This window comes from Falco cherrug, chromosome 3 (assembly GCF_023634085.1).
Source record: "Falco cherrug isolate bFalChe1 chromosome 3, bFalChe1.pri, whole genome shotgun sequence".
Lineage (NCBI taxonomy): Eukaryota > Metazoa > Chordata > Aves > Falconiformes > Falconidae > Falco > Falco cherrug.
Genome location: NC_073699.1, coordinates 26160796 through 26178280, shown reverse-complemented (window position 1 = coordinate 26178280; position 17485 = coordinate 26160796). Strand labels below are relative to the sequence as shown.

The 17485-nt window shown below is 35.2% G+C and overlaps 1 protein-coding gene across 1 annotated transcript in view; it reads right to left on the bottom strand.

Annotated features, from left to right (window-relative positions):
* The window catches only part of ANGPT1 (angiopoietin 1), a 171657-nt gene that overhangs the window by 69611 nt on the left and 84561 nt on the right, over window positions 1–17485 (bottom strand). Inside the window, exon 4 of the mRNA XM_005431811.3 lies at window positions 12556–12788. Within this exon, the coding sequence (XP_005431868.1) occupies window positions 12556–12788 (233 nt within the window). The remainder of the gene's footprint in view (window positions 1–12555; window positions 12789–17485) is intronic.

Genomic DNA, 17485 nt, shown 5'->3' with positions numbered 1-17485 from the left:
TTAATTGAGTTTTCTGATTGTTTTTGAGAAAATGAAGAGGCTATCTCATTGCTTTTCAAGTCTTTGTCAGGTTTTTGGTGAATGAATAGTGCAGTTTGTCTGTAAGCAGTGAAGAATGTTAAATTGCAGTTCATTATGTTGACTGAATCCATGAAATCACATTCATATTTACTAAGTTATTTAAGAGCTAACTGCCATGTTTGTGAAATCAGTTGAGACTGAGTTAATGACTAGTCTTAGGTCCTTTAGTGATACCGTCAGCAAATGAAAGGCAGCTGTTGGGTTTTTTACATGATAATGACTTATTTGGACAGATACACAGAGATTTCTGCAGTGTCTTAGTGAATTATTATATTTTTGTTGTTTTAATGAATCTGATTTTCTTATAGGACATTATAACCACTATACATACCAGAAGATACTTTAAAAATACTTCATGCTTTTGAAGCCAAAGAAGTGTCTATCCAAATCTTACTGGCAAGTATAATTGACCTAAATTTTAGCTGCTCTATCAAAAGCATCTGAGGTGGAAATTTCTGTCCCCAGACGGGCAGCTTCTAAAAGATCAAAAAAGAGGTTGCAAATTGATGGTTTTTACCTACATCTGTAGCATTTCAGAACAGGCAGTTTCTATCTAGATCCAGATGGCAAATACATTTTGCCTTGATCTTGTCATTGTTCCATATACATGGTGGGGAATCCTACATTTTTATAGGAGACCCTGTATCTCTGACCTCTTTCTCAGCCATTTGGGTGCAGCTGCTGTGCACCACCACAGTTCCAGTTATGATGGCAAATAGTGCCTGGCTCATGAAGAATCAAATGAGGAACAGTTTGTTAAAAGTTATCAAAAGGATGTCAGTCAAATATCCCCAGTGAGGAGGCCTGGAACATGACCCGCACATGTATATATGCTCTCAGACTTAGCAGCAGGAACCACAAACAGATCTGACAGAGAAAGGGTGAAGATTATTTTTGTTTTGAGAAGGAAAAATATGCATAGAGTTACAGCCACTCAGTTTTTGCTGACTTAGAGCCAGAGGTGTAGTCTGTTGTTTCACTGGCCTAGTTTTGCATATACCAACCTCCGCTTGAGAACAAACGTTAAACTGTGACCCAATAGCTGGCTGTGACATCCAACTATTCCCTGAAACAAGACAACAATGTAGCTACACAGTTGTGCTGCAAATGTTACACAAACCACAGCGAAAGGCACAAACCTGGAGGCTGACTTCAACTCAGATATGCTGTCCAGATAACCACAGTGTTGCCTACAAACTAAAATCATAGCCATGTAAGAATATTTTTGTCCCTATCAAAAAGAACTTGAAAAGTACATTTTCTGGATTCTAGTTTGTCCAGGTACATAATGCATACTATGTGTTTTTCCTCTCCAAAAAGTATTTCTGGATTATTAAAGCTATCACCATCACCCAATCAAGCCAATGTGAAAAAGAATTAGAAAATTACAATCAATTGAGATGTATGTAATTTTAAAAATATTGCAGTTACTTGTTAATTAAAACATCAGGAACTTTTAATGCATCTAACTAGTTAAGTATAAGTTTTAAATGTGAACTTACATGCACTTAATATCCAATTCTAAATTATTGTAAAGACAAACTAACACCACCTGATTCAAAACTTTTTCCAATGACAGTTTTACTTCCTCCTATATTAATACTAGTTTCATCTCCAAAAAGTCTGTATATAATCTTAAAAAAACAAAAGGGGTGATATTAATATGAAAGCTGCTTCTGGAGTACATCAGCCTCCTCAGATAAATCCTTGTTGTGCATGCTTATGTACTCACATTTGTTTATTAGGGAGATGACAGAATGTTTAGGAGTGGAGTTTGGACATATATTCTCCTTCCAGCATACATTCACCAAAATGCTTTTCAAAGTTATATTTCTTTGTGAGATTGCTCTGAATCTGACATAAAGAGCTGGCCAAAGGCAAATTGGGGGAAAAAATGTTCATTTTGACATACTGGAATAAAATATTTCTGTTCTGGCAAATTTGCTCCATAATCAAGTTCATAGATTATAAATTTGCAGATTCTCATTTATAAAAATGTATTGTCAAGGCTCCCATTAGTCCCAAATGAAGTTATAGCAGCAGCTATACCAGGTTACTTTGCTCCTCCAGCCTCTTCAATGTCCAATCTCTAGCATCAGATACCCTAAAAGTCATAGGGCTTCCTCACCAGACTTGATCTTTTAACCCTCACTGCTCTTCTGTTTTCTTCTTTGCTTGAACCCTCATAATTACTTTTTTTCTTCCTATTTTCTTTTTCCTTTAGGCCCGTCCTTTCCCAGGAGAACCCTAAGTTTTTGCAAGGGCTGGGCTAACACCAGGCCCAGAAAAGTCTTCGGTAAGAACAGATGTCCAAAGCAGATGACTGGAGAACAGCATAAGAGCAGGCAGGCATATCCAGGAATTTACAACATAGATGCTTCCTCTGCCAGATATAATATCTGTATGTTTAATGGGCTTTGCAAGAACTTTCTTCCATGGCTTTTGCCAGTTTCTTTTTTGAAGCCACATGAAGTCAGTGTCCCATACCGAGGAACTCAACACACGTACCATGTGAAGACAATCTGCCAATGTTCCTTTAAACCAGTGTATTTCATCTGTTCTTAGCTGAAAGTGTCAGTAATTCTGCATCCATGCTAAGAGTTCTTCTGCATTCTCTTTCTATTATCTTTTGCATTGTCTGAAGTATCTCTCATATGCTTAATGAATGCTTTCACATCTTTGATCACCTGTCTTTGTAGCTTTTTCCATATTTTTTTTTGGGGGGGGGAGGGTGTTTGGGGTTTTTTTGAGTTGTGGGGTCTGATATTTTATACAGTATTAGAGCACATCATTAATTATATTGTAGTAGATTTTTTTTCTGATTTCCTTTCTGTTCCTTTGTAATAATTTATAAAATACTATTTTCGTTTAAACCAGTAACAGGCAGGTAGCACCTCCTGTGTCTTTCATTCAAGATTTCCTTGGGAGCTCACCTTGCATTTACATGGGTATTCTAAAAAGCAGGAGAAAGCATAACTCTAGAATTCCTTCCTCAGGCATGCTCATCTGCTCAACGATTAGAATGGGAAACACTGGCCTTCATTTAAGTGTTCAGAGCTTATGACAGTATAAGTCTATAAACATGTATCACACATTTTTAATTTCTAAGGGGCACTTAGTCATAACCCAAAACCCAGTGCAATGCAGGATGTTACTTAAAGGCAGTGCTGCTCTTTCCATTTCTGTTGGTTATAGACTGCCTCCATAGCCACAGAATGAATAGCTAATAGGAGATCTGGCAGAAAGTGTTTTGGTTTGGCATAGCTGGGGAGCAGGGGAGGCAGGCTTCGGGGTTTTTTGTTTGATTGATTTACTGTTTTGTTGTGGTTGTTTTGTATCTTTGCTTGTTATAGTTTTATTATTCCGCTGCAGCAGCTCAATGATCTGATTCATCCTATGACCCTACAATCACTAGACTGGATGGAGAAGTGTAAGGATTTTTGTGTCTAAGGAGCAATGACAAAAGCAAAAATAGCCCCTTAACTATCAACCCCTAGCCCTATATGACTGCATGCATACCACCTACTGCATGTGGGAGGCCTGAACGGATGTTCAAACCTCTCTTAAGTGCAGCTCAGCATAACTACCATACCATTGGAAACAAAGTTAGCAGGACTACGATGATTCTATGGGCCTAGGAACTAGTCCAGTCCCAGATTCATTAGGAACACTGAAGTTCATTACATATCAGAGTTTCAGATCCATATTTTTAAGGTAGGGAGGAAAGAGACAAGGTGTAGCCAATTAGATGCTTCACATTAACATTTACAGAAATGTTTTAGCAGCTAACAGAATATTACTTTTCCCTCCCACACACCATCTAAGAGTCTGAAGTGGGAAAGGCAAACAATTGCATAGCAAGAGCACTCAAGCTATCCAACTACTTATTAAATAAATCATCTATAGCAGAATTTCCCTCCCGTAGTGCTGCAGAAATTTACTCGGTCTTGAAAATGGCATTAGTGTAGTGAGCTTTCACCCTCTCCAGGGCATAATTATTTGCTACCTAATAAATTATCAATAGTTATCAAGTTTGTTTCCCAATAAATCCAGCCTTAGTGACTGGTAACAACAATAATACTTCGATTCACTGTGCATTTGAAAGACATCACTTAGGAATACCAGAAAGTCGTCCTCATTAGTGAGCTGAAATAGAATGCCTTATGGTCCATTTACAACGAGATAAAGACACTTAATTATCCAGCTGCAATATAATTCCTTAAGAGTTTCTGCTTGAGACAGCAGTTTTGTGAGTAACCAGCCATTCACTGAGATGAGAACTAAAGAAGTCTTTCACAAACTGCTACAAGAGAGCTTAAGCCACTGGCTTTACTTAATATTTCTAGCGTCCATATTTTTTTAATTGGTTTATATTTTTCCACACAGGCACCCTAGTGTGTTTCCAGCTGAAGAATGGTATGCATACAAAGAAACTTTTCACTAACAAGCTATTTAGGTGACACCAACAGTGTTATTAATTGGTTTCTATAAGCTGATATCCCTTGTAATATCTTTGGTGTGAGTGAATAACACCATTTTCACAAAGCAGAGTGAAAAAGGATTTGGCACTGACATATTCTGTAGGAATGAGGGTGCCTAATTGATTTCAATATTAACAAACAAGAATTTAAATGTAAAAATATGTACTTGAAGTATTCTTTTTTCAATGCTAATAAATATTGACCTCCTGCCATAACCATCAACAAGTTAATAGGGATAAAATACGGGAATCCCCAGTTCTGTTTTGAAGAATTTAAATATTTTCCCACTGACATAGATTTCAAATGCTGCACACTCAAATTTACATATTTCAGTACTGAATCTATTAAACCACAGCCTACCTTGATCCTACCTAATATATTTTGTTGCATTTTGTTATACAGCATAACTTGGAAATGAAGGTATCCTTGCCTAAGCAAAGTATGAGAAGACTTTTTATATCATGATGATTTGGAATTAATATTGTTATTTATTTAGTTTTATAGAAATAAAGAATATGAAATTAATCTCTCCCAGTGTAGATACAAATCATATAAACAGCAGCACTAGTATCATCACTCTTTAACAGGTAACATGGAGAAAAAAGGTACTTGCAGATGAAATTCACCTCATCCTAAGACAACTCACTTGACAGGAGTGCCTTTGTTGACTCTAGATTAAAGGAAGTCCAGAACAGGGCTCTACATTTTTGCTGTAAATGTTAGGTGAGTCAGGTCAGGCTGACTCCGAAAAACTCTTACTTGTACTTTCTGAGCGTGTCTGAAAAATGCATACCAATACAGAAAATCTCCAAGGGAAACAGGAAATCTATAGCACCTGAACAGAAAAAAAAAAAAAAGAAACACAAAGCTGATGCTGATGTGTACATTTACTGAACACCTACACCATGGTACAAAACTAACCCAGCCTCTGACTGCAGCCCCTGTAGTGCTATCTACCTCAGTGGGTCCATGTGCTCAGTCAGATTCAACTGCAGTAAGGGTAAGAGGACCCATCTTCTGTGACACTAAGGGCAAAATTAAGGTTTAATTTTTCCTCAGTTTTCAAAATATAAATAAAGGCAGATCAAAAGGTGGAATGCATCTTTATAATACTGAGCTTTGTGAATTGTGAGTGGATATTTTATGATAGTGGGCTTCTGATCTTTTTTTAAACTAAGGGTATTTCTGTTACTGCTTTAAGATGTCTTAAAAAATTATACCTCTTGCTCATAACATCTCTAAAGCAGAAGGAAGTAGACAGAAACTGAGCAAATGGATGTTTTCTGTATTCTTGAACACACATACTGATAACCTTAGCTGAAGTTATTTACTTTGATACTTCTGGGGATCGAAGTAGGACTTAATGATAGAACAAGATAAGTGTGGAACACTAGATGGCTTCAGTGCATTAAATGAGGTTTTGCTTAAAGCTCTGGTGTGGTCACCCCAACTTTGTCAAGTCTATATTTTTTAATTAATTCTTAATTAATATTAAGAAAAATAACCTTAATATAAAAATAGAATTTGTAGATGAAAATATCATTTCTTGTTATTACTTTGTGATATGTTATAGCACATTGGTAATAAAAATGCAATTTCAGCCATAAGGAAAAAATGTCTGTCACTTCATTCATGCTTTCTTTTCTTAGAACCATGATTCAAGCACACTCTTGATCCACCTCAGACCTACAGTTTGCAGCCAGAGTTGGTCAGAAACTTCTGTGCATCTAGCAAAAATCTTATTTTGTTTGCTTCTAGGCTTCAGAAGAAAAATAATAAAGTGACTGATATGCCATACTCTAGGTTTCTGTCTCATTAGTTATGTCTCATTGAAAAAAAAAATTAGCAACGTCAAGGGTGAGGTACAAACAAGAGACAAGTGTTTAAGAAATTAAAAGATATTGTTAGGGAAATACTACCAGATAAAACACACTATCACCTCAAAATATATCTCAGATGAGTATCAATATTATTGTTTCCATACACAGAAGAAAAATGACCAAGAACTGTATCATACAACCTTACTCTTCTACACTGCTGTCTAAAACATATTAGATTTAAATATCCTCACTATTGTATTCCAATATATGGCTGAATCAATATAATATAGAAAAATTGTTTTGCTGAACACAGTCCAAGCATCAAGATTTAAAATTACCTTTCAGAACACCTGAAACTGTTATTTTATCCTGGGATTCCCACTGGGGTATTTTTTGTTTTGTTTGTTTGTTTTAAATACTAGTTTGTATTAGGTAAGGTGTCTTTGAAGTCTTTCTAATGAAACAGGCCAGCATCACTGCTGGGGCAATTCTGCTTATGTCAATAGAGATTCCCCTCTGCCTGTAACCTTCAGGTCATTTCTTTGAAGTTCTCGTTCTATTCTCACTCTCTTCACTTTAGCATAAATTTCAACATCATAACAACTGTGGTCTAAGAAGTGGAATAGACTACTTACTGTTTAATATTTTGAATAAATTAATTGCTATGCCTTTTAGAAGCATGAATTCCATTCAAATAAATTTTTGGACGTATTTTCTTTTCCTGCATAATTTTTTAAAATATGAAAACTACCCATAAACCAGAAGGTTTGTACCTTTCAGAATTGCCAGACCCACTAACCACTTCATTTGCTTCATGAATTCAATAGGCATTTGTGGGGAGGTAAATTCCTAGCATATATGTGTATTATTTGAGAATTAAGCTTAGCTTCTTGTTGACATTTAAGAGGAAGCTAATGCTTCATTTTTGTCCTACTTGGAGGTCACAAAACCAGGCATTCATGACAAAACTTTCTTTACTGTTCCATTAGATCTCTGAAGTACATAAGTTTAGACCAAACATTTTAACAAGGTACATTATCATGTAGTCTGGCATACAACATAAAAAACAGGAAAAAGAAAATAAGTTTATGGTTAAATATACTCTCCCACTGAATTTTTACATTCCCTTATCCTGTGGGTAGGAGTACTTGGGCAGCTATCCTAAGTTATGCAAATTACTTTTAACACAATAGACACTCTAGATATATTTTCTTATACTGGAATAAAAAGACAAATGTTTGAAAATACATGTGACTTTTGACTGGGCACATTTTGTGGTGTTTGGCTTGAAACATAATTTCCCACTGGACCAAAACAATTTCTGAATTACTTGGTTTGAACATGTATACACTTCTTTGATGATATATTATCTATTGCTTAACATCATTTGTAGTGTGTTTCTTGTTTTGGTTTTAGGTGTTTGTTGGGGTTTTTTTACTAATATTTGTGTGACTCTCTACTTAGCACTACATAGCCTTTTCATAAGCAATTTTTCTGATGTGGAAGCTTAGAAACTCTGTCACTAAGCTATTTACTGTGTTACAGATTTATTGTTTGACAGTGACAGCAATCTACCAAAATGATTTATCCATCCTCAGACAAATAATACCCAAAGTAGTATAAGGAATGAACACTTTAAAGAAAACAATGATCACTAAATCTTTGATGACCTTTGGAAAGAATGACATGATCTTTATCCAACTCTTATCTGCTACAGGTGATGGACTTCTACAGTCTAGGAGATAGTTATGCAGTATCTCTGTGGTGATTATTTAAACTTTCACTTCAATGTTTCTGTTTTGCCATCTTTTCATTGGGGAACAGTAAAAGTTTCAGGCATTTATATTTGAATTTGGAGATTACTTAATATTTAAAAAGTTACTTTAAATTTTCATAATTCTGAACAGTCATTTCACTTGGAAAGCTAGTGTCTGAAAGTGCTGGTTTCTTAGAAATTCTATTGTAGAAATTTATTGGCAGCCACTGCAAAGATTGTTGCCCCTGCCTAAAAAATACATAGACAATATGAAAAAAGCTATCTAACCATAGACAGAGGCCAAAATGGACACATGTGAGTCCCCATAGTATCCTGTATATATTTGACTCTCTGTAGTCTTTGTGACCTATTAGAGTGTCTATTTTAAGTATTATATGCAACTGAAATACTAGAATTGCTCACACAGGGACAGAGGTGGGTGGTACTTTGGAAACCAAACACACAAACAATTCCAATTTTTACAGGTGGCCTCCATCCCAGAAGTGGTCTGTACCAAAACTGACACTAAAAGCAGGATCTGGATTTTGTATTTAGGTTCATCTATATTTTAAAAAATTATCCTTTGCATAGCTTTTACTTTTTTCTCTCTTTCTCACTTGCCTTTATATCCTTCAGAACTTCTCCTAAAGTTTGTCTACCCACAGTGGAAGTACAAAAGCAGATTTCTTAGCATTGTCATCTATTTCTAGGGACTATGTTAGCTAAGCTTCTCAGAGTGTAAAACTATACAAAAGCAGTTTCTGTTCAGCCCTGTATCTCCACACTATTCTGCTATATTATTCACAGACTCCTAGCAGGCAAACTTCTGAAAGTTTCCCAACTTATTTAATCTAAAAATAAAACTTCTGATATTATTTCATTACTGGTAGAAATTTACCTCATGTTTTGTAATAAAAAAGCAAGGGTTATACCAGCTTCATTTCAAAGGAAGCTGTTTAGCTGTATTATTTTATAAAAAATAGTTTTAAAAATACTAATTTCAGTTTCACAAATTGGAAAACCCAGAATACTATGACTTTTGCAAGGAAGAATAAATTTTTCCTGGTTTTGACTTATCTTGGGGGAGATTTTTAGGTTTCTGGATATGGATAATAGTTTTAAAAATATATATGTATACCTGTAACATAAAATATATTTACTTATTTATGGTGGAAAATCCAAAAAAGGTACTTAAAGCCATTCTCAAAATACCACAGGGTTTAGGCATACTTTGCAATTCCTCTCAGTTCTTCTTTTCATCCTTAGGAAGTTACTCATCTTTGACAATCTGTCCTAGATTTGATGCCTTGCTTAGGCTGCACTTTCTTTCAAAGATGAGTGTCCCTAGTTAAAAGCCTGAACTTTTTAAAAGAACCCATCCTTTGCTAGCGCTTCAGCTTTCTAATAATTAAAAAAATCTTTATCTAGCAACCTATACTTAACTTAATCAAGTACTTTTGTCTTTTTCAAGATCTTTATCAAGATCTTTTATCAATGGAAAATATCTCAATATTACTGGCTGTTCCCTTTCTCCCTACCATTGGTTATTTTATATACTTCCATAACAGAATCCCACATACCTTCTTTCCCATCTAATAATTCTGTATGTTACAGCTGTCTCTCCTCATATGGAAATCGTTCCAGGTCTCTAATTATTTCCATTGTCCTATTCTCTTCTGGATTATTTCCATTTCTGCTATATCACTTATGAAATTAAATGACTGAGAGTTACCAAAGCATAAGACAGAAGGAGTGTCACTGATTTATGTATCACATTTTGTTATTCTCTATCTCCCAATAAACACCAGTTCTCACAGCATATTTTATGTTTTGAATTTTCGGGCACACATAAAGACTTGTGTAAGACTATCTAAACTTCATATTTTTGTGTGAATTTAAAGTAGCTCTGGTGGTACTTCCCAGCATGCATACCTTTCCATGTTCAACATATATTTGCACAAACTGAAGCTGGTATTAATTTTTGGTACAACCAAATGCTATAGTATTCAGCCTTCATTAGAGTGGTCTTGTGCTCCAGGATAATATTATTATTTTAACTTAAGCTGTCTGGCTCCTTTTCCCAGCTGTGAATGTACTTACCAAAAATGTCGGACAGCTAGACTTAGACAGTAATAGGAAACATTTCTGCAATTATTTATCTTGAAATTATTCTATTTAAATAAAAAAGGTATCCAAGGAAAATCCTGAACATGTTAATACAGAAAAGGTAATGGAGTCCAAAATCAAGGGTTTGAGTCAGGTTATTAAGATTATATTTAGGCATTTAAATGTGCTGAGCATATTTTGCTTCCACAGTTCCTCAAAAGTAAAAAAAAACTACTGAAGATTCAGGTTTTCAGGCACCTGAATTTGTACCCAGGAGCCCAATTTGATGGAAAATTCAGGTTTTGGGGCACCTGAATTTGTACCTAGGAGACCAATTTGAAACACCAACTTCTGTAATCCTCACTCAAAGTTTTTATAAGAAGCAGCTGAGGAAACTAAGTTTAGGAAAAATGTTGGTTTGTAGGGTTTTTTTGTGGGTTTTTTTTTGTTTGAATCAAATTCAAAATTGTTAGAAAATCTTTCTAAGCTTAAAAAGAACTTGCAGAAAATCTCTGTATGAGAATAATATTTCTTTCATTTTGATATTAATTTTAAAGTCCTCCTGAGCTCTATTATAACACTGAACACAGCTTTGCCAGGTTTCTTTGCCAAAAGACCATAAAACATAATAAAAGATTTGCATTGCATCACAATGTTTCTCTACTGATATGAGAACAGTCTACTATGAAAGACGTTACTTAATTCAAAATGCTGGGGAACTATATAACAGAATAAGCAGAAGGGAACATTCAGAATGAACATGAGGGGAAAAAAGTTGTTTTTTAAAAAAAAAAAATAGTCTATCAGCACAGGCCCAAGCATGCAACACTTCCAAAGGAAGAGATGCAATCCTCATCACTGGAGCAGTTTAGATTTAAGCCACACAAGTTGCATGGGAATATACAGCAAAGAGGAAACTCACAGTGCCTTGAGCTGAATCATTTGAATGATCTAAGATGTCTTCTGCCTCTTAAACAGAGTATTGAATAATGACGCATGTGACAATGTTTTGATTGGTGTGATGGGATCGTTATTTGGGGGTTTTGTTCGGGTTTTGTTCTTTTGGGGGTTTAGATAATTTATGGCACTAGAATTGCAAGGAGCAAATATACTGGACTCTTTGGACTGCTGGTACTTAACCTTGCATAGACCTCTTTCATCCATGCTTCCACACTCACTGAAGGACTAGCACAACTCACACATCTACAGTTTCTCTCTAAGTTTACCCTGTACCCTTTCTCAGAAGCATTTTCATGGCTTCTTCCCAGATGGATATTTTATTTCCTCAGCTTTCTTTCCCCCAGTACTTTTAACTCTCTGCATGCTATACCAGGCACAGTTGTTAATTGCCTTTTAGCTGTTATTCTTAACATATGCTTTTTCTCTTAAACTCTCCTTTACATTTCTTCCCTCTTTTCTGTATGACTTTTTGCCTTGTTTTTCAGAGTTACTAATTTATTCTTTTCAGTGCCCCATTTCCATCCTTTACCAGTTCTGATGAAAGGAATTTCTTTCCAGAGACATTCTGCAGTGTCTTTAGCATTTGAAAATTGAAATCCTACCTGATTTTCTTTCTCAGTCTCTGTAAGAAATCAGTTTACTAAGAAAGGCAGACTTGAGAATTGTCCTAAAGTCTTTGTCAATCCCTTCTTTCAAAGGATGCTATTTCTATCTTTTGTGTTTGTAGTTTGACTAATGCACCCAGAAACAAACAAAATACAGCAAGGCAGAAAGAAGAAAAATTACCCCTTGTTATAAATAAAATCTCATTCAAGAGAAGAGATTCATCTTGTGGATGTCTACAGCACCGTAAGTGCCTACATCCAAGTTCATTAACATTATAACCCATAAATATGTATAAAGTTCTGGGTTACTTTCCTTTATTTAGTACCCTGTTCTCTCCATTGACTGTAAAGGAAGTCTATAGCAAATTAGATACAGGCCCCTATAAAGTATAAGATCCACTGTTGGTTTGATTGTTCCCAACAGAAGGAGACACATGCTCAGCGGAACAAATCAGTATTGCTAATGTGAAGTCAATGGAATTATGGCCTACATCAGCTATGGTCAAGTACAACAATGATATTAAATTTAAAAAAAAATCAAATATGGCTGACAGTACAAGGGTTGGCCCCAGCATTCTCTGAACCTTATTTGATTTGTCATTTCTCATCAGGTCTTTTGTCCTTAATTAAAATGTCTTTTTCTTTCTTGGAATAAACTCATTAAGTTTTACCTTTCCAAAAATTCAGGATTTACATCAGGAGAAATTTCTTAGTACTTCTTATGTTTTATAATGTGACTTTCTTACCTCCTTCCTTAGAACAGAGGGTGATCAGAGTGTGAACTGTATCCATCAATTCAAGCTGCTGTTTCTGCAGGACACTGTTATTGCTTGTTGCCTTGTTCAATTGCTTCTCTAGTTCCTGGATTATATAGCTTTGTCGTGTGACCAAGCTTTGTAGGTTCTCTTTTTCCTCCTTCAAAGTATCCAGCTCCTCTTTATGCCTTTCTTCCATTTCTAAAATTCGGTGCTCAAGTAAACTAAATGAAATTTTAAAAAAATATATATATATTATTTCATGCCAACATATTTATTAATACAGAAAAATAACTTTTATTTTTCATGGTAGAATTCAGTACGTAAATCATTTATTCTAAAAATGTCACATCTACAAATTCAGCCCACTGATTTTCTCTGTCAAATAGCCAAATATAACTGATCTCTAAGATTCCATTTTGTGATGTTTACATGTCATAGTACTTAAGAGTAAAGTGCATGGAACTGAATATCTAGTTGTTATACCCATCCAAGCACATGAGCAGAGGCCAGTAACACATCTGTATGTAGAAGTTAAGACAGAAAAGCCTAAGGTAAGCAAAGGAGGGAGAAGAGCAGGGCACTGAAGAGGACATAATTGGTAGTATAGACAGGTCGGTATGATAAGAGACAAAAAACGGGTAAAATAAGAACAAGTTTGTGAAGGACTTGCCACTGAACAGAAGATAAGCACTAGGAGCTATGGGGTACCATCAAGAGGTAATGAACCCACAATAAAAGTACCAGTTGATGCAGTCTGTGAAGCTGGGAAAGGAACTGTGCACCAGATAAGTGGTACATGCTTTCACATTAAGAATAGTACTGTCTCCCCAAAAGACACATCAGAAGTTTGCATTTTAAGGTAAGATTCCCTTGTTTTCCTTGAGTCTACATACATATCCCCCCACCCCCGCCTTTTCTGGTTCCACAAAAGGCTCCTCAGACAGAAAACTGCTGGGCATCATACTTCTGACCTGCTTATATTAATTTCTATAAATTATTTTACACATGTATAGAAAAACTTTCTCCTGATTAATATTCTTTTTCAGTACCCTCTCTGTCCTGGGACAGAAGTGTACAATTTACCAAGATCAAAGGCATATCAAATTATATTTAGAAAAATAGAAAAGCTGTAGACATAAAGGACAGCTAATATCTGCCAACAGGGAAAAAGAAGTTTCTTCAGGCCAGTGCTTTGATACTATGATGGAAGTTTAGAAGAAAGAATTTTTAATATTAGATAAAGAAATTAATTCAATGTCTGCTACTTTCTGTTCAGTAATTCTACTGTACATGCCAAAAGAGGTGTTTCTCATGCCCATAGATCAACTAGTAGTTACAAACTTGCCAACAAACTACTTCCCGTTCAAGTCAGTCTTAGGTTTTATTTACTTGTACCCTCTCCCCACCTTTGTTTTTACTTCTGGATAGTAGATCAGTGGCAAAATGCCTGCATAATTTCAGGTCATTTAACCTAACTGAAGAATGTAATAAAATCCATATGGAGTTGTTTCTACTAGATATCATGGAGCCTTAATATGAGTTCTTACTAATGATAACAATACAAAGATTAAACTCAGGCCCTGGATTTGCTATACAAGCTAGAGTACTGTAAAACTTTTTTCTTTTTTAAATAAAAGAAACGAAGCAGCAAACTACTTTTTCTAAAATGTTATAAATGTGGAACTTAAAAGACACTGAAGAAAATATACTTTGCAATGTCAGCATATCTAGTTCTTTGCAAACACGAAGGATCTGGGTAAAGGGGGGAAAAAAAGAAAAGATAGGAAGGGAAAACACTTTTTCTTGGGGTCCGAAGCACAAAGGGGAATGTGATATCTCATTCTAAAAGGCTCATTAATTAGTAACAAAAGCATAACAAGATTCAGTGGACAGGAATCAGATGATGGAAAGTGCCAAGCTGAAACAAAATATGGATTTTGAAGCCAAAGACAATAAATTATTTTAACACCTTATGAAATATGTAGCTGATTTTTTTCATCACTTGAACTCTAACATCAAACACGATACCTTTATGCTCTAGACTCACATGGATTTTTTTGAAAATATTTATGTGGAAGTCTTTGAGCTCTGTTATGCAGAAGATCAGACTAAATATTTTAGTTCAGCAGAAGTTGTTGAAGATGTTCTGATGGAACTGGTTTTAGTCATGAAATGCTGCTAAAAAAGAAGTTCTATATGAATTTTATCAGTTCTGTCCACTTTTTCACAGAAATTATTGAAATGCTCATTTTGACTCTAGGTTTTAACTTTTCTGATATATATATACCAATGAACTTCTGATAAGAATAAGGTGGACCCTGGGCACAGTCTATGATATAATGTGCCATAGATGTGGCCACATCCCAGCCTGACATCTTACAGTCCATCAAAAATGTTCTGTATTTTCAATGTTAAAGAAAATGTCATTCTTGAAAACAGAATATTGCTTCATAGTTAAATGGTAAGTAAAGACAAAAAAAGTTCCCTTTATCTTTCTCCATATCCTAGTACAGTACAGGGCATTTCCCTAATTCCACAGCATCCTATCTGTATGTCCACATCTAAATGATTTCCATATTTCAAAGATTTAATATAAAAGAAAGCCTCTGACGGCTACTATTTGTGCATTGCATTATTTGTTTCCCACCATGGCCTTCTGAAGACCATAGTAAATGAACCCATGGTGATGACAGTCTTATCTGTAGCAACACTGGCCATGTCAAGCAAGAAGGAAGACGCTGACAATGTTTAGAGCTTCCCAGTTTAGTGTCTACAGAGAAAGATATCAAGCAGATGTTTTATGGCTTTCGTAAAACTACATCCTAATATTTATGAGTGATGTGTCAACATGTGGTGGAAAGATGGGAGTGTCGTAGCTCTTAGTTCCTTTACAGTTTTCTATGTAGATTAAAAGGCCTGTTATTTTAAAATGCAAAACTAAGCTATTTTAAGGAATACATATGCCTTTGTGCAATGATCTTTCTATATTCATAAATCTACAACAGATAAGTCCTGAGGATAGGACCACTCCCTGTATTCCTGGGAGAAATCCAAAACATTCATTGTGTTTTACTAAAAATCGATGAGAAACCTTTGGTCAAAGCTCCAAATGAACAACAGCAGAACCTTCACATAGACTGGGGATTTTTGTGCTAGCCTGTTCTAAAAGGAAGAAATTCTTAACCAGCATGAGAAAAGCTGATCTTATGGCCTTTGACTCCAACGTGACAAGAATTTTTCATTTGCATTGTTACATTCATATTTATTATAGCTTATTTACCTTTAAAGTGCTAGAAACCTCATTAAAAAATCTTGAAATAGGTTGAAACCCATTACCAAGATATTTCAATATTTTTTTAACAGTTACAAGACCACTCTGATCTCTCTTTTCCCCTTTCTAGTATACAAATACCAAGAAGAAATAACTTTGCTGGGTGTTTGGTAAATATATTTTCTCAAATTTTTAAAGAGGCACTGTGAAGACAGAGTTAAAATGAAAGTATTTCTACTAGTTTTCATTAATGACTACTGCTGACATAAAATATTAAAGAGAACAAAACCAGGGCTGTCTCTATACTAATTAATCCAACAATCTGTAGAGGTTGACTGAAATTGTTATATAACATAATTTTATAACACTTTCCAGTAAAATGTTATGGGCATGATGTAATGACTGGTCTTTCTTACAGTAAGTTCACTGTATATGTTTTCTATACATTTGAAATTCCTATATGTTTCCTATATGTCAAAATTCCTCTTTACGTTTGAAAATATTGCTGACCTGGCTGGAGAGATGAAGGAATCATGGGAACCACAACAGTCACAGTAAAAGTAAATCATAATTCACTAGAAGTGTCATATAGATACACACACACACGCCTGTGCATGTGCACACACACACACATATATGTGTAGTTTTTACAATTGTAGCCACCATTTGGGGAAACAAATCAGCATTTGGGGAAAGAATGTGGTTGTAAAGAAACAAATGGTGTTGTTAAAATGGGTAAATACCAATATTATCCATTGAACAACTCTTTGGATTCATTATCTAGAAGACAGTTAAATTAAAAACAACCACCACTCCACCCTCTTGACCCCCCCAAACCCAGGCAAAGTTAATTTTCCTAAAGGTTAACCATGTCTCAATGTCTGGCTTGCTGATCTTGGCAAGGCTAGGAATCTATTTTCAACCATACAAATGATGTGTTAACTTTGTCAGGATATAAGCCAGTGGGATGCTTCAGTGCAACTGTGCTGTGTCCAGCTGATTCAGAAAAAGCCCTCTGATAATGCTGGAGAGGATAGAAGGCCTGCACAGAAGTCGAAGAATGACTTCCAGTGAAAGCTGTTGCCATTTCGAAAGGTGATGAAGTAGAACATATAGAAAGCGCTCTGGCAGCTCTCTGGGGTGGAAGGAAAGTTTGGTTTAGACAACCTGCCTTATAAGGTAGGTAGTTTATTCACTAATCCATTCCAGATTACAGCAGTTTAAGAGACTTCTTTATCTTTGTTTTCAGGGGCCTCAAGTTTAGGCATGTGAGAACAGTATATTGACCAGATCTTAGGGATAGACATCTTTTGCATTAAAACAAGCTTTAAAAAAATCTGGATTGATTAAAGATATAGATAAAAACATTTACTTTGCTGAGCTATTCAATAAGTAAAGACAAATAATGTCACTTTAGAAAAAAAAATATTTGGCCAAAATATGATTTTTTAAATTTTTTTTTTATTACGTGTGTATGGGAAGACAAACAGGTAGAGGATTTAAATGCTTATTTTTGAGTGAAAGAACAGTATTTTCTCATTGAGACGGCTTTTTTGTACTTGCTTTTACATGAGTGAAATTTTCCCTATATTGTTAGGTGCTGACCATTCATACTTACTTTGGTGGTCTGATATTGTCTGATCATTT